This window comes from Bactrocera tryoni, chromosome 4 (genome assembly GCF_016617805.1).
Source record: "Bactrocera tryoni isolate S06 chromosome 4, CSIRO_BtryS06_freeze2, whole genome shotgun sequence".
Classification (NCBI taxonomy): Eukaryota; Metazoa; Arthropoda; class Insecta; order Diptera; family Tephritidae; genus Bactrocera; species Bactrocera tryoni.
Genome location: NC_052502.1, coordinates 45,241,728 through 45,269,218, shown reverse-complemented (window position 1 = coordinate 45,269,218; position 27,491 = coordinate 45,241,728). Strand labels below are relative to the sequence as shown.

Sequence of the window (27,491 nt, the reverse complement as noted above, 5' to 3'; positions counted from 1 at the left end):
AAGATCTTATTTATTTAAATACTCTTATTTATTCACATTTTGTATATATACAATAACTTCAATAATTTACAGCTATAAAACTTAAACGTAAAATTTGGTAAAACAGCGTATTTGGATTTCTTATAATGCATAACAGTTTACACCCCTTACTTTTGCTCCCCCTAATCGTATACATATTTATATACTACTGTTCTCTATAATATATATTCTAAGTATATGTATATATTAGGATTTATTTGGCGTGGCAAAGAATTTGCATAGCTTCTCTGAATAACACCCCACTGTTTGGTCAGCCACCACATTTGGCTAGCACGCTCACAGATCAGTCTTTAGGAGTCCCGCATTCTCGATCTGATAGACGATTTGCGTTTCCTTGTATGTGCGCGGTTCGGGCAATACAACGTCCAGTTTGCGTTTCTTTCGCCTCTTGGCCACTTGCAGCCACACAATGATGCCGATCAGTAGTAGTACGAGCACCAGCGCTAGCACGCCTAAAAGTATGTATATCAAATACGAACGTGGCTGACAATTTGTTTCGATGTATTTGTTCAATAAGACAAATTCGTTGTTGCTACGACTAGCTGCGATCATTTGCCCGTTCATCCCGTTCATGGGTGCTGACACCACTTTGGTTGGCTTTGCCAGCACGTAGATGTTGTCCACATTATTGCGAAAAAATGCCTGCTTGGGTATCGGTGGTTTCTGTGCCGTGTCCAAGTCACTGCAGCCATAGGTGTTCTCATAGCGTAGCTGTTTGATGTTGAGCGCAAAGCGTTCGTTGAATTCCAGCGGACGCGTTTCCACTGGCAGTTGTAGTGTGTTGTTGTTGAATTGCAGTTCGAGCAGTTCGCTGTGCATGTAATCGCGGTGGATGTGTATGCCTGTTAGGTGTGCAAAAGTGATTTCATTGTAATCTTATTGAATTGGCGCATATAAACTTGCTTACCTTTAAAGGCTATCGGACTAGTGAGACCAAAATAATTATCGCGTATTACAACGCTCTCACGCACGTAGGCCTCAATCCACTCAGCATCGATGGCTGCGAAATAGTTGTCTGTAATGCTGAGTTTGTTGATAACTGCAAATAAAGAGAATCAAATGTTTTGCTCTTGAAAAAAAAAAAAACAATGAAATGGTGTGCGACTTCGCTAAAATATTGCTGTGTTTTGTTTCAAATTGTGAGGGCTGTGCTGTGTTTATTTATTTTCATTGCGATTCATCCATAAATTGTTGTTGAAATTATTTTACACACCAAAACACCTAATCATTTCATTATATTGTTTAAGGTTTGTGTCCTTGAGAAATGCTCAGATATTTATTGTTTAAAATATAGCTTTTATAAAAAAATCCAATAGCTTTCAATTTATGCTGAGCACTTTTTTGAGTTAAACTATGCACATTTCACTGGAAATGCGTATTCATATTTTAATTCGAATTTTGTTCATATTGAACCTAACTTATTCCACAATAACTGAGATTTATATTCATACATGTTTTTTTCTGTCAAAAATGTACACTCACTTTTAAACGAAAATGCATGTGAATGCACTTCCTGAAAATTGTTGTTGTGTATACGCAGTGAGTTGAGCACCTCAAGTTCATAAAATGCTTTCGATGGCACATTTGTGTTAAATATACAGTTACGAATTTCCAGTTGTTCGACGGCAAACTTCTTGAAGGCCTGTAATAAAAAGAAATTGCTTAAAGTGGTCCACATATTTCTAGAACTGAAGCTTATTTATAAAAGGAAAAGTAGGAATAGATGGAAAAAGCTAGAGTCCTGGTGAAACAAAACGAAAACGGAACAATTAATATATTATTTAACCGAAGTTAAAAGCCATTGAGGTTCATACATCGAAAGCAGGAAAGGGTAAGGCAACTATTACTTGATTAGATAAACTCTTTAACCAAAAACTTTGTACCGACTTGGTAAAATTAAATAAAAGTTTCTATGAGAGGTTGTAGTAAACATTCCCAAATTGTATAACCATGATTTCGCAAGATGATTAGAAAAGAGTTGTACAAAATATTCTCCTATTCTTCAGTACGATACGAGTATGGTTAAGCTAACCTTTTTGGCACTGCCGATGAATCAAGGCCCCTGATTTGCGCTTGGATCAACAACCGCAACATCTTTCAATTACCGTTTTACTATCTAATAATAATTATATAATTTGTGTGTTTTTTTGTCTCCTTGTTAATATCTGTTCAATTGTGTTAAGGTTTATAACTCCAAAAAATAGAAACTTAGTTTATATTTTTCTTTCCACTCCAACCATTGCATTTAACACCATCTTGCACACCATCTGGACATCGCCGGAAGGTGTATGGCTGCAAAAGTTGCCAAGAGACTCAGGGAGTTTGAATACTCGGAAATCCTCACTCACACCGAACTCTGACAGCTTCTTTTATACCCATATACCGGGGAGAGAGTTGTGGGTGGTATGAAGGGGCTGCGAACTTCTTCACGGATGGGTCAAAGCTTGGGGGAAAGGTTGGTGGAAGGGCTTACTGTCAGGAGCTCTCTATCAACTTTACTTTCAGACTTTCAGACTTCCTGACTATTGCAGTGTCTTCCAGACCGAGGTTGCAGCCATTAAGGTAACAGTAAATTTACTGCTCCGGAGTGCAGCCTCCTTCAGAGAAGCGACCATCCACTCAGATAGCAGAGCGGCGATACTAGTTTTGAACTTATTAACAGCGCGTTTAGGGCTGGTCAAAGCGTGTCTAATCTCGCTTTCAATAGTATCTGTAGAAGCTAATGGAAGAAGACGAGGTGGAAACAACTCAACACTTCCGTGTTGTCTGTCGCGTGTTTGGGAGGTCAAAACTTAAGCACTTGGGAGCGCATACTTTCAGATATTCCACCGAGCTGGCGGGGATGAAATTAAACGCCTATGCAAATTTTATTAATTTGTAAGTTCGAACACAGGAGTTCTTCTTTTCTATGGTCTCACAAAGGACTACATATAGTAGTCCACGTGCGATCTTTGATCAGCCATCTAATCTAACCTAATCTATATTTCTTTTCGTTTTGAACATAAGAACACAACGCAGAATCGGGATATTGAAATTATATGAGTTGGGCTGTCTTCTTACCTGTGGTTCTATTCGCTTAACGAGCACATTATCCATTTTCAATAAAATAGCACGATCCTTGAGCGTCGTAAAACCGAATGGATTTATCACATCGATGCGTCCACCGATAAATGAGATCTCTTCTATATTACCGTTGATCGCATGCGAGTCGATCAACTCGAAATTCACCTGAAAATTCATATACATGTATTTATGTGTATAAGCATACCGTTATTTCTTCGTTTCCAAGAGTTTGTTACCTCCCGTCAACTTACCCGATCGAATTCGATAATGAGCGGCGTATTGCTTGCGTAGCGCGGAAACGCCAATGCATACTTGTTCAATATCAAATTTTCCACATTCTTGAAATTTATTTTGCGCAAACCTTGCGTATCTTCGAGTGCATTGGCCTCGATGGTTAAGGATCTGCAATTGCTTATTTCTACTTGAAACACGTAGCCGATCAGGTGAGGTAGTTGTAGGCGCTGAGTAAGAGAGAGATATACATACATACATAGAGAATGTATAAGAGCATTGAATAATTAAAGGAAACTCAAAATCTAACGGCATATATGAGTCATTACTGCATGAGCACTTAGTTACATGGTAAAAAGGGTGGTCCAAAAACTGTTTTATTTTAATAAACGATTTTAGTTTATTAGGGGTTTACCTATGTTTAAGCCACGAAGTTTGTAACTTCCAGAAGGAAAAGTCGGTGGCCGTTATAGTACATACTTAAGTATGTACTTATAAATGATCAGCATGACGAGTGGAGTTGAGTTAGCTATATCCATCTGCCTGTCCTTATACGCTTGGTCTCCCAGCATTTGAGATATCGCTCTGAAATTTTGCACACGCTCTTTTCTCCCTTAGAAACAGCTCATTGGTCGGAATCACTGATATCGGATCACCATAAGTCATAGCTGCCATACGAAATGACTGATCTAAATCAAGATAAAGCTTTTTTATACCCTTTTGGGCTATAACGAAAGCATCTGTGAAGCGTATTACAGCTTCGGCTCGGTGAAGTATACGTTTTTCTGGTTTTCTACGTTATCAGCGTAAAGCTTTCAACATAAAAAGTTGCTTCAATATCAAATAAGAACCCAAAGCCATAAAAATATGCTTCCGGACCACCCTTTTCTAAACAAAAAAATATTGCGTTTGTGCGTAATGCCGTTAGATTTTACACATTCGTGTGTGTTTGCACTTACCTGATTCACAGACTGACAATCACAAGTGAATTTAGTGTCATGCGCTATACAAGTGACATTCTGTATGGTGCCCAAAGGCGGTGGGATGGGTTGAAGCGGTGGTAGTATCGGCTGTGGTGGCTGCCAACCATCGCCATTACGGTAGTAATCGGCGCTACTGCTGGATGCAGACAATGTGAGCAATGTCGTCACCAACAGCCAATATGTTGCTGTGCCGAAATGTTGCTGCTGACCTCGACAGTTCCGCCATAGCCAATTATTTTGCCTTCTATAATTTATTAATATTTGTCGGTGATTTTTGTGGTTTTTGCACTTTTCATATGCTTCTATTTGTGGCGGATTTGTATCCGCTGTAATCAGCGATGCGGCGGCCATTGTAACGTTTTAGGTTGCAGGCAATTTCTCATAGTTTTTTCATGTATCTCTTTTCAAACACTGCTTTAGCACTTTTCTAAAATAATTTATTAAAAAAATCAATTAAATTTTTCTAACTTTTAGTAATTGTATCACTGTTTCACTCGAGCTCTTTCCGACAACTGGCGAACTGATAAGATTGCTCGACTGGCTTACACTCAGTCACCTTATTGTTACTAAATACCTACACGTAGAATTGTTTTTGTTATTCGATATCATTTTGCACACATATACGCACGCATATCCATGGCATATGTATTGGTTTGAGGCAGTTGAAATGCTCCAATACAGTTTAATGCCGTGAAAACGCAAGCTAAATACTATTATATACATACATATGTATGTATATTCGTCGCTTAAAAGTTGTGTCATTATTTACCTACTCATACATATACATATGTACATACATCCACATGTTCGTATATGCATACTAACGGTTAATGTCTTATCTTATCACTCAACCGTTTTCGCTGATTTAGCGCTAACGAAATAGGGGGAACTATTTTTAGCCCTTTTATTTTTTTTATTTTTTTATCGAAAACTTTATTAGCTCGTGCATTTTCTTTAGGATTATTGACAGCAAATACATAAGTATGTACATATAAAGAGTTATTAGAAATCGTTCGCAGTAGATCATAAATAGATCTATTAGCCCTTGGTGGTACTAAAAAACTGTCGATTCTTTTTATTGCATCGAAATGCCCAATATCAAGTAACGTTTAATTTTTTGTTCGTATATCAATTTTTCAAATACGAGACTTCGTCAGTTTCTTACAAGTCTTACAACTAACTAAAGCCCTAAGGGGTTACATGGGTTTCAAAAAATCGATTTTTTTATTGCCCTAAATTTTCAAGTTGATCCGAGTAATAGTTTCGGAGATACAGCTTTGGGAACTTGTACGCTGAAAACTGAGTTTTTGAAGTCGGTTGACAACATTTCTCAAGAACTACTCAACCGACCTTCATGAAATTTTACAAAAGTCTAAGAGATACAATTCTTAAAGACTTGGAGGAAGGATTTTTTTTGATTACAACTATTTCAAAAAATTGTCGCGAAATTTTAATTTTTTTGTAAAAATGTCTGCCACAAATCCAATTTCCTTTTTTTCCTTCGTCTAAGTTTCAAGTTAAGGTCTTAACTAAAACGCGTATTTTTATGTATGTTTGTAACATTAAAAAATTCTAATGAAATATTTCAGTTTTTATATGAGAAAAAAATTGTTGAAAAAATGCGGTTTTTTACCCGAGGAAACCCTTGTAACACCTTAAACAATTCTTTCGACAATCGAAGCTTTTATTGATGTCTACTCGCTAGACTGTGGAAATGAATATCATATTTTACTCTTTTGTTCAATAAGTACGACATATTGATTGTTGTAGAGATTGCTGATTACCTTCAGCTCCAATTATTTTCTTGTAACTTAGCGACATATTGCTCTCTGAATAAATAGCCCTTATATATTACCGTTTTTTGCAGAGAAACAGTGCATTTGTTTTATTCAGTTATGCACCCTTTATAGCAACTACAACGGTAATGCCTGCCTTACAGTTTTAAAGCTATTCCTCTAACTTAAAATTGGAGAGCTGTTTTTGTGTTAAACATTGTTCTGCAATTCTTTGAATTGTGTTAACAGATTCTTATGACCAATGTAATTAATTTTACCTAGACAGGTTTTGGTAAAATCCTTTTTATGTTCGTGTGAAGTTTGAGATTCATATGTCAATTAGTTTGTGTTTGACAGCTGTTTGTTTATGATGCGAAAAGTTTGTCTGGTAATTTTTAACATGGGGAAAAAAATTCTTTTCTGATGTATCACGGCTACGGAAATCGTTGAAAATGTTTCAGAAGTATTTTGGGGAGTCCTTTACCTTATCATGAACTCAAGTTTTTGATTGAAAATATTCAGTGATGGTCGTGAAGCCGCCGAAAGCTTGCCTCATGCCAATGGTCTATCCACCTCTGTTAAAGAAGATAATATTGAGAAAGTGTAAGAAACAGTGTTTGAAAATCGTTGTGCTCACAACAAAATGATACAGGGGATCTCAACATCTATTATTGATCAACTCATCACATTTTGGTTAATGTTTTGGGTATGTAGACTCATACCAAAAGACAAATCGACGTCGATTAGTGGTCGCAAAGAAAATGTTCGAAACTGTCCAAGAATCTAACACCGTAAAGTCGGTCAAAAATGCTGGTGATACTCAACGTTTTCTTTAATTAACCGCACCACAGTTCACCATGAATTCGTTTCACGGGGCCAAATGGTCCCGTCCATGGTAAACGACCGGATTTGTGTTCAGAAAATTCATGGATTTTTCACTACGATAATACGTGGTCAGATTCTAGCATGATTGGGATTGACTTTTTAGCCAAACACGAATCGAGAGTCATCGTTCAGTCACCGTATTCGCCATCTTTGTTTTCCTGTGATCATTTTCAGTTTTTAATACTGAAAAATCATCGCCATCTTAGTTTCCCTGTGACCTTTTTTGGTTTTGCGGCGCAAATTCGATCTGATTTTCATTCCAAACTTAAAATTTATAGACTTCAAATGATATTAGTCAAGTAATCAGTCTGCAACTAAAAAGCTACGTAAACAGTTACACAGTTTTCACATCATTATTTATATACCTTTTTCTCGGAAACCACACGGAAATTTTATTTAATTTTTTGATAGTCATTCGTCACTTAGGCGCCTCGTGCCAGACACACTAAACTCAATTATTCTATTTAGATTATTCTTATTTAAATGAGAATCCCAATGAGTTGCAGTTAAATATTTTGAGTATTAATTTTATGAAGCTATAATTAAATATATTTTTGGATTAAAATTTTTATTTTTATATTTTTATTTACATTAATGTTACATCTGAGAGTTAGTTAGAAAAATCCGAACATTTATCGGTAGACGTAACCTAAAAGTCCATGCTTAAAGGCGATCAAGTTTTATGTTTACAGCAGACACTATACCCTGAATTTTTGTCCATTAAAGCCTTGCAGGTATAATTCTTTCAAATTCTTCATGAGTACTTATAGCTCCAAAAACCATCTAGACTTTGCTCAGTTCTTCGTAACTACATTTGAATTTGGTTTAAATTTCTTACGGGTCGTCATTAAACCTTTCTTAACTAAGTGATCTTTCTTCGTTTTTATTTTTGCTTCACCCTGACTTTGTATTGATATGGATACGGATACTATATGTATGAAGTATGTAGAAGAGTGCATAGTTTTCCGTCCACTTCCAAACGAATAAATAAACAACTTCATTGGCAGCGCAAAGAATGCAGCAAGCTCATGATCACTGCTGAAAATCGGTAGCGCAAACTCTTCCTCTAATAGGCTTAATTGAATTCGAGGTCTTGCGCGGAATGTAAAGCTTTTGAAGCTGCCATTGACAATTAGTGGATCCCCTATAACTATAACGATCTGTGATTTTTTCGCTTGTCTTGCATTCATTTATTTATTCGTTTATAGATTTGTTGTTGTATCGATTCATTTCATTTGTTACTTTGTATATATGTATGTATGTACATGTTGCAAACCCTTTAGGAAAATTAATTGCATTTTCATTGGAACTCTAAAGAACTATATCGAAGGAATCTATTCGAAGGGTTGCTCGGAGTATCTAATTGTTGGGAAAAAGTCGATGCAGAATACAAATTGTTATAAAAAGGCGTTTAGGCGAAGTAGCATCATGATCAGCATCTATCTGCATAGAAGGATATCCATTTATCTCCATAAAAGAACAATCGTCGTTGCGTAGTATGCATAGAATCCTATTAGTGGTTAGACCACTATCAAGACCAGTTATGTGTTTAAATAGTGTCAAAATTTCACTAGATTCGTCTAATAAAGACTGAGCATAATTAGACGAACTTTATGCCGCCCAGAGATTATTTTTTTATTATATCAGAAATCATACCTTTTGGAAACTATTCGTATAAACTTATATTACAATGTTTAGAGCGTAGAGAGAAATCAATTTTAACTAATTACTCTGTATTAGAAAAAACACTAAATACTTTTATTACTTAATATCCAAAAATCATCCTTTCGATCGTAAATTCTCTAACTGATTAGCATGTCCATATTCGGTTAAAAATAGTCCATCGCATTTGAAAAAGTCGGAACAGATATACATGAAAGGAACAGATAAATATGTATGTATGTTAAAAATATCTTCTACAAATTACCCAATAAGACCAGTGCGTAAAATTATGGGAACTTGCAATAACAGGTTGATAAATTTGTCAAATTACATATATATTTGTCTAGTTGAAATATCAATGTTCCGACACCGGATTTCCTATTTTAATCCTCATTGAAATGAATAAGGTCATTTACTTCGCTTCAATTATAGTTTTTGGCAGCTTCTTAATACGAATAAATTTTGGAAAAAAGCCTTTATATCCAAAACCTCGTGTTACGACTTTTTTCATAAAAGTGTTCGGATTTTGAGACTTGATTTTGTGCGTACAAATGTCTATAGATACTCATATTAGTTATTGTTGTTGTAAAGTTTTACGATTCATAACTGAAGATACTTTATTATGGTTTTATTGTTTTTCAAAATATTCTCTATCAAGATTTATACACTTTTGCATGCGCTCAAGCCAATTTTCGAAGCACTTTTTCCACTCCGATTGAGACACCTCCAAAACATGGTTTTTGAATGCTTCAACAGCATCTTCTGGCGACGAAAATCGTTGACCACGCATTATTTTCTCATGTGTGGGAATAAAAAGAAGTCACTAGGTGCCAAGTCAGGGCTGTACGGCGGATGACCCATCAATTCGACGTTTTGGCCGGTCAAAAGGGCGCTGGTTTGAGCCGATGTGTGAGAGCGCGCATTGTCATGGTGCACAATGATTCGTCTTCTCTTGTTCGTTTTTCGAATTTCTCCGAAGACTTCAGGCAAACAAATGGTGGTGTACCATCCTCAGAATTGACCTATCCTACGTTGCTCAAGTGGAACAGTCGCCACATGACCAGTTTTGCCGAAGAAACAGGCGACCATTTGCTTCGAAGTGCTTCTTCCACGAACAACTTTCGTTGGATTTGGCTCCTCTTGGAAGACCCACACGGTCGATTGCTGTTTTGTTTCGGGCTCATACGCATAGATCCATGATTCGTCACCTGTGACGATCTTACAAATGTCTTTTGAAGCGCGATCGTATTTTTTCAGCATTTCTTTACACCAATCCACACGATCCTTTTTTTGAGCGATTGTCAAATTGTGCGAGATCCAACTAGAACAAACCTTTTTTACGGCCAGGTGTTCATGCAATATCGAATGTATGCTGGTGGGAGAAATGCATAGGCATGCCTCTATCTGAAGGTATGTTACATGATGGTCTTGCATTATCAGTTCACGTACGGCATCGATGTTTTCTGGCACAACGGCTGTTTTTAGACGACCTTCACGGAATTCGTCTTTGAGCGAGCGTCGGCCAAGATTGAATTCGTTGTACCAGTTTTTCACAGTGCTATAGAATGGTGCTTCATAGCCATACAAAGATTTTAGTTCATCGATGCACTCTTGTGATAAACCACGTCGAAAGTTGTGAAAAATGATTGCACGAAAATGTTCACGAGTTAATTCCATTTTTTGGCCGAGATGAATTTTTTAATTCCCTCTAAATAAAATAATTCACTATTAAATGACAAAACGTTCTGAGTGATGTTATGCTAAAAAATGTCAAACTTTCCAATGGAAATGTCAGATTGCACCTGGCAACACTTAGTGTTGCCTAGGCCAGAAATATATATAGCAGCCTCCGTATGTAGATTGTCTTTTACCATATCTATCGAGACCCTAGTGTTGCAATGTGGCAACTTAAAACTTTATCGTAAAATTTGCCATTTTTGAAGACAACATACTCGGAAAGTTTTGACATACGCGTGCTATTTGTGTTATTTACAGTACTTTGAAATATTCATCTCGGTCAAAAAAGGAATTAAATCGCGAACATATTCGAGGGATTCTTTTTTTATAGTTGTAATTTTTTTGGAATATTGACTGAAACAACTGCATTTAGAGTACTAAGAGATTGGCTTAAGGGTTTCGACAATTGGTTAAATCGCAAGCAAAAGTGTATAGGTCTTAATGGAGAAAATTTTGAAATTTCTAAAAATATAACGGGTTTTTCAATAGCAGCGCTACTAAAACGATTCGGGATATCAATGAAATTCTTTATTCCTGTTAAAGTACATTCGATAACATTATGTAGGGAACTCCATTTCTTGTGCATGGCCATCACTCCAGACGCTGAACCCAATTTTCGACGGTTTTCAAGCATAAATCAGCCGATACTGCTGCAATTTCACGTTCGATATTCGTACGAAGTTCATCAATCGTCTCTGTCTTGTTGGTTTGCTTTTCAATAAATCGATTGTAACATTCGCTGTGTGGCTTGTGTCACCGTCCTGTTGGAACCATTTTCAAGTTGTTGCTCAGTCCAATTCACGAACATACGACGATTCTGGTGGTCAAGCGGCTTCAGTTCTTGCGTCAATTTGATCTTGTAAGGATGTAGGCCAAGATCTTTTCACAAAATTCGCCACAACGACAGCACAGAGATGTCCAACGCTTGAGAACGACCTGCGGGAGACAGATTTGGGTCATCCTCAATTGATGCGCTAGCGGCAGCAGTATTCTCGACACTACGAGCACTTCTTTGTCTCACTTGCAGGGGAACATTTCGTACTGTGCCTGTGGATTCAAATTTTTCCACTATTACTTGAAAGTAATCTCAACAAATATTTAACATTTTTGTTATTATCGAATAATTAATACATAAACCAATATACTTGTAGGTGTGTGAGACCCATAACGCATATATGTACATATGTACATACAAGGAATTTGGGTCAAAAAATGAAAGTAAAATATTTTTTAAGTCACCGCCCTTTAAAAGGCATTTATGATTGCATCACACTTATGGGAACCCATGTACAGTGACACCTCCCCATACTTCTTTTATGTCAAGCTGCTTGCTTGAAGATTTGTTTAAGGTTTTTTGAGATAAAATGAGCCCTGTAAATATTTGTACTGGAATTACTTTAACTCTTCGTATTGTAAATATTTTTGTGTTGACTTGTCAATAAGCGCCAGAAAATATTTATCTGCTTTTAAAATTTACATAATGGTATATCAACAACAAGCTGTGATTAACACATGACACACGCACACTCACACTGTTTTTTGTCAGACACACACGTTTGTTTTGTTAAAAGCTAAGATTAAGCATCTAAGTGATCAGCAACGCTTAGCGGCTAACGGAGCATGGATCAGTGACCGGCCGGCCGATCAAAAAAAGTATGTAAAATTTATAAAGAACCACGACATAACAGCAGACTGCACTTTGCATACACATACAACCGCGTTTTTGTACAAACACATTAACGGTTTGAGGTTTGAGCTGAAGCTTCGGCAGGCGGTCGGAAAATGTGGTGGGCGGAAGGTGGTTAACATGCCTGCGGTTAACAAGCCACACAGACCCTATTTAAAGTGCATCGTTATTTTCACTTATTCTGATTACATTTATTGTTCAAGTGGCCTGACAGCCTGACTGAGTGGCGACGAACTGTCACAGCTGTGCGGTGTGCGCTGACGCATCCGTCATCAGTGGCTTGTAGTGTTTGCTATGTGCCTCTTCAACAGTGTGCAATGATTTCATGATTGGAGGAAATTAAATTAACGCGAATTTGTTGTTTGTGTTGCTGCATTGCATTTCCTGTATGCTAGCGGCAATCGTAAGTTGTGCCGTGAGCTAGAATTCTTCTGCGACATGGGGGCAAACATGTAGTTGATGCGATCTGCATATGCACTAGCATTACACCGATTCTAAAGACTAGAACTGTACCTATGGGTATTATCTAATGCTAACAACTGTCTCCGTTTCAATAGATATTCTTCTTTAATGTGTCATGCGTCTTTTGATAAGCTGTTGCAATGGAGACACCAAATTTCTATTAGATCCAGATGAATTATGGAAAGGCTCATTAAAACCCATTTCCATATCTAATTCGAAACTTCTTCCGGCCTGCAGCTGACAACTTCTTTACTTTTATTGATTAACGAGGGTCGCCTTTCAAAGTTGACCCCTTTCATTTCTTATTCACATGTATAGCCAATTTGTCCAATATGCTCTTCAATATAGTGTTTACCAGTTTTATATATACAATTTTTGTCTCCTATTCTAATTCAAGAAAACTGACTAACTTTTTCATCGCTACAATCAGTGGGTTCTGCATTGAAAACTATCGAGGAACTATTTCTCTTAATTTTGTTTCAGTCATATCCAATAGATCACGGAACTAACTTTGACTTACCAAAAATGTTTCGTTAATCTTACGGCGGAAGTTTTAACTTCCCGATCATCGGAACCGTTTGTAACGGCAAAATATTAAACATTCCCCAAAACTGCTAGTGTGAGAGTATAGGTCTAGGATATGTATCGTTCACCCTATATACGTATACGATTTGTGGTGAATATGGGTATAATTAAAGACAAAGGACTTTACACTTGCTAACGTTGGATTTCAAGGCATCTCCCGCTTTTATTTAGAGACTAGTTCTAAGAGAAAAATCTAAGAATGCTTACTTTCGAATAAGCTGAAGTTTGTTCTACTAAATATGTTGCTCTACGGGTATCAATTTGTATGATTTCTGGAAACAACTGACCTTACATCTTAATGAAATCACCGAAATCATAATTTTAGAAATATAGTTCGTTGTTATCGCTTAACCTCAAAAATACCTACTAGTATCTCTACTAATACTGTACTATTTCATTAAGTCTTCATTTTATATCTACTCAAAACTATGGTGTATGTGCCATGCAAGTTCAACTATGCCGTAATATATAGTAATACTGTTCCAAACTCGGCATTAAATTGAGACTTTCCGGTTTTCAAAGTTCTTAGTTATTTCCACATTCACTTCAATCCCCGGAAGTCTGGAAATCTTCTAACTGAGAGAATTATTAAATTGCCTTTTGAGGTTCAGAACTATCTTCAAAGACAATTTTTAATTTATTAAATCAATATTTTTAACTTATTTAAAATAGAAGGTTTCGACGTTCAAATAAAATGCTGTTATTATTTCTTAAATTTTAAAAGGTTTGGTTCTACATTAAATATTTTCAATCAATTGGGCAATTGAAAAGTTCCTAACATAGTATAAGTGGCGCTACTAGAATTAAATCCATATGATTTTTACAAGTAGTTAGCCGTAACGTTCAGAAGGCGGGGGCATAAATTTCACTGGCCAGCCAGCGTGTTGATAAAATATAGATTCTTGAAAAGAAAAGAATACTCTTGAAACCAAGGTTTGGATTGATCATCATTATATAAACTCTGCACCTGAGAAATCGAGAAATGGACCGTTGAAAAGTGGTTTGCTAAGTTTGATCGTGGCAAATCGAGAACCGAAGACGATGAAGGCAGTGGACGCTCTAAAAAAGCGGTTATCGACGAAAACATCAGAAAAGTGCTCAAAATAATTTCGGATGCCCGTAAAGTGAAGAGGTTGAGAGAGCTGAGACTCTAAAGATATCAACTGAATGTGACATCATATCATTTACGAATATTTGGGTATGAGCAAGCTCTAACGACGAGTTGATGATTCGCAGCAGTGTTTGTAGATGTTCAAGCATAATAAACCCGAATTTCACTTTGACGTCCAATCAACCGTCAACCGTGTAAACTGCACACATTCCAAAGTGTAGAAAAACACAACAGTCAGCTGGCAAGGTTATGGCGTCTGCATTTTTGCGGAATAGTTTTTACTGACTCCCTTGAAAAAGGAAGGACCATCACTGATTCATAGAGTTTTTGGAACGTTTAAAGAACGAAATCGCCGCATTTAAAGAAAAAGATAGTGCTGTTCAACCATGGTAATGCACCGTGCCAAAAGTCAGCGAAAACGATGGCAAAAATGCATGAATCGGACTTCGAATTATTTCCGCATCCCCTGTATTTTGGAGATCTGCCCACCAGTGTTCGCTGGGAAGGAATTTTCGTCGAATGAAGAAGTGATCGCCGAAACTGAGGCCATTTTTGAAGCAACGGACAAATCGTACTATAAAAATAGTATCGAAGAGTTCAAGGGTCTCTATAATCAGTGTATCACCCTTGATCGGTACTATGTTGAACAAAAAAAACGATTTTTGTCAAGAAATTGTATTTTAATATGGTAGGCCTGGGACTTTTCAATTGACCTGTGATAATTAGCCTATCCGGGCTAATCTCAGATTTTCCGTTGAATATTTTATGACCAGAGGGAACTCAGTGAATCTAAAGTTGTATGTAAGTGTAATGGGCTTTCAATTGCGATTCCCACTTGCGAGCAGCGCTAAGCATCCAAGTGCGTCCGAGTCATTATAAAATAAATTAATTAAATTTAGTTGCACTGCCTAACGCACTAGCGATTATTTGCAAAACAATATTCTCTATTTATGTCTATGTCTGTTTGTGTCATATACGATTGGTTTAATTAAGTTGTTTAAGTTTTTGCTTGCTCGCGCTAATCCGCCATAACAACTTTGACAAACGTAGTTTAATTAATTGTTGCGAATTTAAACTAATTATATTTTAATTGTAGAAAAGCGAAATAAATACAGAAATAAAAAAATAATGCGAAATGCGAAAATTGTCATTTGTCAGGCATGCTTTGAATTAAATTATGGCATACTTTGCGTTTGCAATAAAAATGCAAATAAACATTTGCATAACAACAATTTCTAATTGAAGCGTAGTTTCACTCAGCTGACATTAATTCAGACATATTGCATGCACGTGCACCGTAAAAAATCTAATTTGCAAATACTTTTGCAATGTAACGGCACTTTGATTTCGCAAAATTCAGGAAGAAAGTGCAAAACTAAAATTTTACTTATTGTAATTATCACCTTCTGAGTTCAATTATATTGTTGCAAACTTTCCTCAGTCGAAGATTTGATTTGCCAAAATTATGATCTTGAACAGAAAACATCTCAAATAAATTGTGATACATTTCGAGGTTCCGCACTTTTTTTAAAGGAAAAACACAGAAACTCCAAATTTAGGCGGAAATGTTTATTATCATTCGAAAGAATCAAACCAAATGTTGCCGAGATCACAAGCTTCAATTTCAGGTATCAAATAGTCGGTCATCATGGCGCGCTAACGGTCGCCATTGACGGTTGCGTTCTCACCGGCATGATTTTTGAAGAAATACCACATCCAACCGTTGTTTTTTCTGGATGAAATGGCAACTCTTGAATCTTTCACGTTGCTCTTTGTCGCAAACGCGGTAATTTTGCTTGTTTGCATATCCATTGATCCAAAAATGGACCTCATCGCTGAACAAAATTTGGCTCGGAAACGTCGGATCTTCTTAGAACTTTTCAAGTGCCCATAGATCGAAGCGATGTAGCTTGAGAAGGTCGAGCGGTTTCAGTTCTTGCGCAAACTGTATTTTGTACAGCGAAAGGCGCCGACTCTCTCGGTCTTCGTGTACACTTTCAGCTACGGCTGTTATATTTTTTTTACTGCTGGGCCTGATCTATTCGGTCGTATATCAACCAATAATGAATGCTGGGTCTGAAGATGGGTGATGGTGTTGGGAATAGCACGCTCAGTGGACCGATTACGTTGACCATAAGTTGGTCGAAGCGCGCAAAACACATTTTTTTCACAACGTGAATTTTCGTAATAAAGTTGAAAGTTGTTCGGACATAAGTCTTTCCGTAATGAAATGTCAAACTATACTGAACAAAAATTTCTTCGTCAGTTTTTGAGCTATTCGAATGAAATTTAGTATGTAAATGCATTTTGATAATCTTTTAATCATTTGTCGGAATCAGCCAAATGGGACAACTATATTACATATCTCCCATATCACCGATTATTCAGATTTTTCAGACTTCGCTGGCTCGAAACCGGTTTTAACCCCTACTCCCTTAGACAAAGTTATTTAGAATGATTCGTAGAACATTTCGCACACACGCGGTTTTATAGTAAAAATATCTTCAAGAATATGTAGTTAAAAAAAAAAATTAATCGTTTTGAGTTGTTCTCTCCTAAAAAAGACTTACTTATTGTGAACTCGCTCTTATAACTGCTTGAAATATCTGTTTAACGTCAAAATTTAAAAAAAAAAATTACATATTAAGTAAGAAATCTCTTATTGATGCCCTCAAATATTTTTTTCAGTGTACTTTTTCGACGTCGCCTACACATTTTGCAAATATAGAAAATGTATGTGAATTGCTAACGGCATTTGTTAAGTATTTTCTTACCTTATATGTAGGTCTGTCAACACATTTCACATTTTTAGCAAAATTTCGCGCACTGTACTCTCCTCGCCCACGACCCCGCACACCTTTGGCACACGCTCAACGCTTTGACCACACTTTCTAGCCGCCTCGCTGCTATTCTACCACTTGTTGTTGATATTTAATAATAAGAAAAAAATATTCGCAAATACAACAACAAATGAACTGAATGAAAACCAGCTTTTCGTTAATTACTAATCGAAGTCAGCAAATATTTTCGTTTGTGAAACAATTAATATTTATTTCTAAGAAGCTCACCACTTCCAAAGTCACTGCCACTGTTTGCCGCGCATTAAAAATTTGCCGCCAACAACCCGGCCACCGCCCTCGCCACCCGCTGGTCAACTGGTTTATATTTTTTGCCACAATTCTGTTGTTGTGTTGTGTTTTTCTCCGTTTTGCGACGGTTTTAACCTTCAATTCCTAAGTTTGTTTTGTTTTCATTTCAAATTTAGCATGTCTACTTTGCATGTGTGACATATATACTCGCTTTATACATATACATATTTACGTCTGCTATATTTAAATATGATCGCTTACACGGCCCATGTCGTTAGAGCGCGAACATACATACCTCTGTGTAATAATCATGAATCAATAGTGTCAGTTTTAATGTTCGAATTAGTGTTATTGCAGTCTGTATTTGGTTCACATGTATTTATATTTGTACTCTTACATATATGTACATATATATACATACAGTATTATATTTTCTTTGGAAATTTTTATGTCATTATTATATCAATTTTCGCCATTTGAGCTAATAGTTTGTAAAAGTAAAATATTCACTTTATAGCTTAAAAATTTGTTAGTAAGCAGATTTTGTCCAATATTTTTCACCCGTTTATTAGAACTACCCAGCGTTGGGCAAAAAATAGTAAGACTTTTTAATTAAAATTCCGCACGGATACCTATTCTTCGAAATATTTTTTTTTCAATGTTAGTATGATTGTCATTGACATCTGTACCAAATGTCACATAAAAATAATTATTAGGTTAAGTATATGCCTGTCTTTCTGAAGTACATAAAGTGCATTCCCCAACTTTTACGATAAATGATATTATTCAACAGAGAATTTGTTGTCTGGTGCTGAAACGTTCAAAATGTTAAAAAAGATCTTCGGTGATAATTGTTTGTCACGAGCAAGTGTTTTTGATTGATACAAATTATTCAAAGAGGGTCGAGAACGCGTTGACGACGAACCACGTTCAGGACGGATATCAACATCAACTGATGATCAACACGTCAATTAAATAAAAGAATTTGTACTTGAGCATCAACGATTAAGAGTAAGAGACCTTACTCGCATCGTTGGAATATCGGAAGGATCAGTAAAAACCATTTTTGGTTCTAAAACCACTAAATTTTTCCGAAAAATAGCGTCGCGTTTTCATCTGCGAAGCAATGCTTACGACAACCAGGATGTCATGAAACGTGTTATTACTAGCGATGAGTCTTGAATCTATGCTCACAACCCGGAAATAGACGATCGTCCGAAAATCGTGGCAAAGTTCAGCTGAAGCCGAATGAACCACGTAAAACAGGTCAAAAATCAGGGTTATGTTGACAGTTTTCTTCGATTATAGAGGTGTGCACTCCGAACTCCTTCCGGTTGGCCCAACTGTCAACAACGATTACTATTTGAGTGTAATGCGTCGTTTCTGCGAATCTATTCGTAAAAAGTGGCCAGAATTATAAGCCGAAAACTCTTGGTTTTAGCATCACGATAATGCACCGTCGCATACGGCATTGATTCTTCGTGAGTTTTTCGCCAAATTTTCAACCAACATCGTTCCGGAACCACCGCATTCGCCTGATTTAGTTCCGTGTGATTTCTGGCTATTCAACAAATTTAAGCCACCGCTTCGGGGAAACCTTTTTGTGTTAATTGAAGACATTAAACGTGAATTGCTACGCGCCCCTAAGACTATTCCGGAAATTGATTTTAACAATTGTTTCGAGGACTGGAAAAAACGTTGGCACAAGTGTATTGGGACCAAGGGGTACCACTTTGATGATGACGACATAGATTTTGAAGAACAAATTAAGAATTTTAAAATTATGAACGAAGCCTGACTATTTTTTGATCATAGTACAATAATATGGATGAATACAGGTACGGATTAAATGACTAATCAAAATTTTGATTTTTGACAAAATTCTAAAGTAATTTACTCTTCTGGGTGGCTTAAAAAAATCGAAATTGTTATCAGAAATCTTCAACTTTAATTATTACCTGACAAATATGTATATTTATAAAGCTCATCCTTAATTTTCAAACCCATCGATCCGACAGTTTCGGAGAAATTTTTCTCAACGACTGTGAAAGCAGCGTTTCGAAAATACGCGTTTAAAGTTTGGGGAGCCGATTACACTCGACTCCTATAAAAGCCTTCCTATCTTCGAAAACTGTTGATCCGATAACTTAACATTTTCGAAGAATATTCTCAAATATAACAGGTACAATCTTTTAAAAGAGTGCATAGCTGCTGGCGTTTGCAGATGATATTGATATCATCGGCCTCAACACCCGCGCCGTTAGTTCTGTTTTCTCCAGAATGGACAAGGAAGCAAAGCAAAGTGAACGAGGGCAAGACGAAATATTTCCTGTCATCAAACAAACAGTCGTCGCACTCGCGACTTAGCTCTCACAGTCATAACTTCGAAGTTGTAGATAATTTCGTCTATTTTGGAACCAGTGTAAGCACCACCAACAATGTTAGCCTGGAAATCCAACGCAGGACAACTCTTGCCAACAGGTGCTACTTCGGACTGAGTAGGCAATTGAGATGTAAAGTCCTCTCTCCACGAACAAAGACCAAACTCTATAAGTCACTCAAAATTCCCGTCTTGCTATATGGTGCAGAGGCTTGGACGATGACAACAACTGATGAGTTGACGTTGCGAGTTTTCGAGAGAAAAAATTTATGGTCCTTTGCGCTTTGGCCACGGCGAATATCGCATTCGATGGAACGATGAGCTGTATAAGAAATATGACAACATTGACATAGTTTAGCGAATTAAAAGGCAGCGGCTACGCTGGCTAGGTCATGTTGTCCGAATGGACCAAAACACTCCAGCTCTGAAAGTATTTGACGCAGTACCCGCCGGGGGAAGCAGAGGAAGAGGAAGACTTCCACTTCGTTAGAAGGACCAAGTGGAGAAGGACCTAACTTCGCTTGGAATATCCAATTGGGGCCACGTAGCGAAAAGAAGAAGCGACTGGCGCGCTGTTGTCAACTCGGCTATAATCGCGTACGCGGTGTCTACGCGAATAAAGAAGAGGAAGAGATTCTGAAATATATTTAAATTCAATACATGTACATACATACATATAAGTATATGGAAAAAATACAAATTTTGGAAATTCACAGGTTGATATAATAACCCGTTTAGTCAGAAGGAGTTAAGCAACAGCCGTTAGACATGCCATAAATTCATGTATTTTTGGCTTGGATTCCTTTAGATTATTAGTTTAAAATAGGAAAAAATTACTAGGAATTTTTCTACATTTTTGATTTCGGCTAGGTTTTTCCCGCAAGTATCCTACTTCTAGTCATATATGTATCTATGCATATTCATAATTATATATCTAGAATACCTAAAATGGTGCTGATCTAAGATATGAGCACTTACGTTGTAAGGTTGTGATAAATATGTATATACATACATATGTACATACTTTGAAGTATTTCAAGTATAATTATCATATGCTATAAATGCGTGGGCGTGACACCAAGCAAAGTTGATTTACATTATTTTCGGTTTTTTTTGTGAAAAAGTTTTAGATTTTTTTTTCCAATAGAAAAATTCTATTACTTTGTATTGAATCACCTTTTCGTCTATAACTATAGTATAAGCATGTCAATATACACACTTCTATACATATGTATGTAAGTGGACGTATGCACATATTATATGTATGTATATTAGGGTGATCCAAATTTTTTTTTTTTTTTTCAATTGGTACTCGCAAAAATAGGTTCCTAGACACCTCTAAGAAAGCCTCTCCAAATATGAGTTTTTAATTGTAACGGGAAGGTCCTCCGCCTAACGGTTTTCTATTTTTTCTTATTATCAGATAGAAAAATTTATATCTCGCTTTCAACTACTTGAAAAAATATCTTGTTCCTTGGATTTTGTAGGAAATTGAATGCTCTAAAATATGGTCTCTTATGATTTTTTCGTAAACCCAACCGTTTAAAAGATATTATCGGTTGAAATTTGACTATTTTTGGAAAAATTCTTTATTTCTTATGAATTTTATAACTCAATGAAAAAAAATTATTATGAATGATGAAACACATAGTTTTGTAGGAAATTTACTGCTCTATAAAAATGGTCTACTATGATATTTCGATTAAGTTAAGCGTTTACGAGATATTCATCGTCAAACATCAATGCATATTAGGGTGGATCAAAAAAAATTTTTTTTGTTTCGTTTGGTACTCTGAAAAATAGGTTCCTAGACACCTCTAAGTAAGCCTCTCCAAAAATCTATTCATAATAATTTTTTTTATTGAGTTATAAAATTCATAAGAAATAAAGAATTTTTCCAAAAATAGTCAAATTTCAAACGTTAATATCTTTTAAACGGTTGGGTTTACGAAAAAATCATAAGAGACCATATTTTAGAGCATTCAATTTCCTACAAAACCTAATTAACGGAGGACCTTCCCGTTACAATTAAAAACTCATATTTGGAGAGGCTTTCTTGGAGGTGTCTAGGAACCTATTTTTGCGAGTACCAATTGAAAAAAAAAAATAATTTTTTTTTGAATCACCCTAATGTATGTATATACATATATGTACTTCTATAAGCGTGTACCAGTCAGCAAGCTCTGAATTTTTAAAGCAATTTCAGCTTTTTATGGGTAAACTTACATAGTCCATGTTTCCAGCATCACTTCGTGCGCTCATCGGCATGCAAATAAATTTTGATAGGAGAGGTTGACAGACACGTTGCAATATCTAAATATATGTATGTATATGTTGGTGTGTAAATAAGTACTGATCGACTTGTTAAAGTGTCATAAAATTGCAATTTGTTTCTATAAATGAAAGTGACACCTTAGTTGGCCGCTGCCGCAGCCCACCGCAATACCTCCTGTGGCACTACCCTCCCATCTCGCGCTCCCCTCGTCACCACTTTCTCCCCTACACTCAGACTTCGCTAATTTCATTCTGCAATTGCATAAATAGCAAACACATGGTTAGTCAGTTCGTCAAACAGTCTATCAGTCACCCAGTGGTGTGCGCATGTGTGTGTATGTGTGCCTATAAAAACATCTTGTTTGCCATATTTTACGCTCGCTTTGTTTACGTAATGAGCCAGCGAGCGTTGTGCATTTCATCAATCGGTGTTTTAGTGGCCCGGCGAGGTGAATGGTGGGCACTGATTGCAATCGTAATCGCATTTTCGCTGCATTCGCTGTTTTATTTGTTTTTGTGCATTTAATTGCGAATATTATTCGTTTTTCGTTGCATTTGGTGTCCGCATTATTGAAAGTCACACAATTTGGGGGCGTGTGGTTTACGTAAACAGTAAAACGAGTGCAAATAGCTTATAAAAGCGGAAAACATCCGTTGGGTATTTTAGAAGTGCCAAATAGCACGTTTCGCTTGAAACAGATACCCATACACATGTGTGTGTTGTTGTAGTGCTCAAACACTTAAACTGGACCAACACTTGACTCTCTGTTGTTTTTATTTTGCCATAAATTTCAATATTCACTCACTATTTATTTTCATAAATGCGAAAAATGCGGAAAGCATAAATGTGCAGCCTGCTCGTATGTTCGTCTCTCCTGTTCTGTGCACCTCCTGCACTCCTTTGCCGCCTTAGCATCGGCGAGTTGCGCGTCCTCTGCACATGTCGGCGCCTCAAATGCGAAAATAATGAAATCAAGCGCGAAAGTGAATAGCAAACGCAGTTGCACTTGCAGCAGCAACAGCAAAGACAAAGGCTAAATATGCAAAAATTCTGAGATTTGCCTTATACGTGACTTCTAAGCGCTTTCGCATAAACACCACATGGCCGGGTGAAGCTGCAGGCTGCAGCCAACTGTTCGCGATCACGAGTGTGTGTTGTTTGTTGATGGAACGCATTCCAGGCATATGTAACCCTGTAGGAAGTCGGAAAGGAATTATTTGTAAAATAACGGTAGAAATGAAAACTTCGAGTTGCATGAAAATTCTCGTCATTTTGTGCAGGGGAAAATTCTTGCCATATTTTTAATTTTAAAATTAGCTAGTGTTGTCGATCACCGAAGCAGGGAGCTTACCACTTGGTAGGTCGTTCATTTTAAACCTCAAAAATTATTAAAAAAAATTGTCTGAGCATACCAAGTTCTCAGCAAAATATGAAAAATTATCATTTTAAAATTCTTAATGCTTCCTCTCCACTCAAAGAAAGTCAATAATCTTGAAGTTCTTGCGGTCGAAGATATTTTTTATACTTTGCAACATGTAGCTACAGAGTTTTTTTCACCTAACTATTGTATATGTCACCTAAAACTAAGCGAGATAGTTATAGCGTTATAATACTTATGATCAGGATGACGAGACAAGTTGAAATCTGGTTAACTGTCTGTCTATCTGTTAGTTCATCCGTTCAAGCTGTAACTTAAGTAAAAATTGAGATATCTTGATGAAACTTGGTATTCGCTTTCCTTGGCAAAAATGTAAGAACGAGTTTGTAGATGGGTGTAATCGGCCCACTGCCACGCCCTCAAAGCACCATTTACCGAAAACGTAAAGTACTATAACTAAACACTAGACTAAGATATAAATCTCTAACTTGGCGCGGGGCAAAATTTTTTGAAAAAGCGGATGTGGCCCGCCCTCTAATAAGGTTAATGTAAATACCCAACTCAAATTTTATAAGAACTCGACAGTGTGAAAATGGATGAAATCAGGTGATAATCCCGCTCACTCCCCATATAACGCTAAGGTTAAAAACTACTAAAAGCGCGAAAATTCAATTACTACGCCAGAGACGTTAAAATTTACCTCCGATATGGTATGAGAAGGCTTTAGAGAGCTGGGGTAAAAATTGGACGATGGACGTGGCACCGTCCACTTTTTGGTGAAATCACATATCATGGAACCCGACTGACCGAGTTCGACTAAATTTAGTATATCGTCGATTTTTGTTTTGTTTAGAATCAGCTTTCTTTGCTTAAATAAGTCATCATTTATTGTTGATCCTATACATAGTTTTGATGCACTGCGACCGTGTTCCTATATAGATTATTCTCACTAGTTAAATACTACTGTGATTAAATTGAAAGGTGAATTTTGTCCATTTAATCTCCTTCAAAGTAATCGCCTCCCGCTGCAATGCACTTATGGCAATGTTCGCATGTCATCATAGCACTTGGAAAAATCGTCGTTAAGGCCATCAGAGCCTTCTTCGATTCAGCTTTTATATCCTTACTTGAGTCAAAACGGCGTCCTCGGAGTGGTCATGTGAATTTGCTGAATACCCAAAAGATACACGAAGGTAAATCAGGCGAATGCGGTGCTTGCGGCACGATATTAGTTGAAAATGTGGCAAAATGATCACGAATAACCAATGCAGTATGAGATGGTGCATTATCGCACTTCTTTGTGCAATAAATTCAGACATAGTAAAAATCGAAGAATTCACTTTTAGAGCCTCATAAAACGACGCGTATCTCAAATACTAATGAATATTTTGATGTGAAATTTGCCATAGATGTCACTAACAGTGCTACCAACTTACAGAAAAAAATGTATCGATTCGAAAAACACGCGAAGTATAAATCAAAAATTTACCTTTCAATCATCAGTATCACAGTAGTATGTTGTTGCCGAAAGAGTTCGGTCCACGAAACTGATCTAACATGGATACATATATACAGTGTAATGTTTTCGAGAACAAATTGTCAGCATACGATTCTATAAGAAACCTACAATATCAGATTGAGATCTTCAGTAAGGAAGAAGTCTGAAAACTATTCGTTTATATGTATTTTTCACTCCAGATGTTCATTCATAAGGACTATAAGAGTTTGGTACAGGAAGTATCCACGATACTTAATGCCTATTCGACGACAGTCAGATCCACATAACCAAAAGGGATCCAAACTTATATCCGATCTAGAACTGTCTCTATTCTCCATTTGTGGAGGGAATGTTTTTGTGGCTATAACAACAACAAAGTAGCTCAGGTAAGCAAGATCGGGACTCTATAAAGTACATATGTATATATTTATGAATGATCAGCGTAACGAGTAAATTTAGTCACGTCCGTCATCTGTGTTGTTCAAATTTGACTTCTCTGGCATATAGCTCCCATTCATACGGACCGATCAAAATGAAGATTAATATATTTTTTCTGTATATACGCGAACTGGTCCCTCAGTTTTTGATGTAATGATTTGATATTTTGGACACGTCTTTTTATCTGATATCTGATACCACTATAGCGTATAGCTGCCACACAAACTGATCGATCAAAGGCCAGTTCTTGTATGAAAGACTTTTGTATTTGATTAAATATCTTTACGAAATTTGGCAGCGATTATTCTTTATGGCAGTGCTACAATCTCCTATCTTATTGTTCAGATCGAGCTATAGCATATAATTGCCACTCAAACTTCTTCTTCTTCATTGACTTAGACACAGCTTACACGGTTATGGCCGAGCTGAGCCATTCAAACTCACCAATCAAAATGAAGATAAATATCTTTTTATACCCTTTATGATATAAAAAATAGTTTCGTGAAGGGTATTGTAGCTTCGGTGCAGCCGCACTTAACGTTTTTTCTTGTCTTTGGAATTATTTAATATTTTTATTTCTTATTTTGACGTTCCCATATCCACTTGCTGGAGCCAGACATACCATACATGTGAATGTACGCAAATATGTTTGGCACTCAGTGAAATACCAGCGGCGCATGCGAATTCTGTGAGCCATCCCGCGCCTCGTGAAGAACTTTGCGGGAGCAAACGGAGACGCAGACGCAGACGTCGACAACGAACCTTATGAACTTTTCTTCCGCATAAAGTGTTGCCTCTGCGCTTTTCGCTTTGTGGCTGTTGCACTTCCAGTTGATTTTCTAATTTGTTTAACCTGCTGTGTGTTTGCGCTTTGCTGAATGCGAAACGAAATCTGTGCTTGTGGCAAACTTGGCTAGACACTGGTGGCTTGAACTGTGTGGCGACCGCCAGCCACAGCCACACTTGTCTGTGCGCGCTTCAACAATACACAACCAAACAACAACAACAATAACAACAGTGGCTTGGGGCATGCGCACAACAACAACAATAACAACAGCGGCTTGGGGCATGCGTTGCTGGCTGTGCGCAACGAATTTGCATCCCAACTTGGGCTTCGGCTACAGCCAACCGTGTCTGGGTATGAATATAAGTCTGTAAGCCTGGGTATGCATATGTATGCGTGGCTGTGTGTGAGCGTGCGCAAGTAGCGACAGCTTGTTGATTTGCTCAATTTGCGCTTATTTGCTTTTTGTTCTTCTATTTTCCTAACGCTGTCTCATTAACGGTTCGCCTTATTAACTTATTTTTTCTTCTTATTTGGCCCTATTGCCTGCCTCTGGCTTTGTTGCTATTCCTTTAGAAAAGCATATTATTAAGTATTAAATTATTTTTGCATTCAATTTAATTTTTTTTTTTTTGTTGTTTTTGCCTCGTTTTGTTTACTTGTGGCCTTCTCTCGGTAATTAAATATAGAAATTTACGCTCATAACATTGACCGTTTCACCGTTGGCTGTTTGCTAATGTCTGTACGTAAGTAAATATGATTGATTGTTTTTTCACAAGCGTCTATATAATTGTATTGCTAGAAGTCTGCCCGTTTATGAGTATTTTTTTTGTTCTGTTTAGCTGCCACTTGACTCGTGCTTTATGCGTTTTAGAAATTTTAATGATTTTTTGCACATATCTAAGCACGTTTGTATGTGTATATGTGCATATATTTATTTTTGTTGCTTCCAGCTGTCCATTTTTATGACTTCCTTGAAATTTTTTTCACTTGGCCTATTTTTTCATTTGTTTTATTACTAAATCTTTCATTTTGCACACGCTGGAGATTTATATAATGCCATTTCAACTGAAATTTATAATTTTTGCAACTTTTTATAACTACTACTTTTAATTTGCACACGAGTGTGATTTAAATAATTCGTATTCATCGAAAAATTTATAATTTTTCCTTGAAACACATACCTTCTATTTTTTATTTACATATTTATTATCATTAATTATTATAATTTTTTTTGGTTATTTTCGAAACTTTTTTTTCTAACATCACACTAGTTTTTGAAAAAAATATTCTGACACGCGCACAAATCTTCCACACTTATATAGCTATATGCACACTCACAAAACTTGTCATGTACCCGCTCTCGAATCCGCTCGATCTACCGGTCGCAACGTCAGTTTCCATACTGATCGCATACCAGCGCTAGCGA

At 36.7% G+C, this 27,491-nt stretch overlaps 2 protein-coding genes across 6 annotated transcripts in view; one reads left to right on the top strand and one right to left on the bottom strand.

The window, feature by feature from the left end:
* LOC120775296 (E3 ubiquitin-protein ligase highwire) overlaps window positions 1-27,491 on the top strand; it is a 163,520-nt gene that overhangs the window by 16,053 nt on the left and 119,976 nt on the right. The window lies entirely within an intron of this gene.
* LOC120775300 lies at window positions 7-27,491 on the bottom strand. Of its 4 annotated transcripts, none has more exons than XM_040105423.1 (7): window positions 27,420-27,491; window positions 4,293-4,743; window positions 3,354-3,563; window positions 3,100-3,267; window positions 1,522-1,681; window positions 947-1,078; window positions 7-881 (listed from the first exon to the last, which is right to left on the bottom strand). In XM_040105423.1, exons 2-7 carry the CDS (start codon window positions 4,665-4,667, stop codon window positions 316-318), a joined length of 1,611 nt encoding a protein of 536 aa, XP_039961357.1. In that variant the 5' UTR covers window positions 4,668-4,743; window positions 27,420-27,491; the 3' UTR covers window positions 7-315. The 4 variants fall into 4 exon arrangements, with proteins under 4 accessions (XP_039961357.1, XP_039961355.1, XP_039961356.1 ...); XM_040105421.1 differs by having other exon boundaries at window positions 27,404-27,460; XM_040105422.1 differs by lacking the exon at window positions 27,420-27,491 and adding an exon at window positions 17,289-17,591.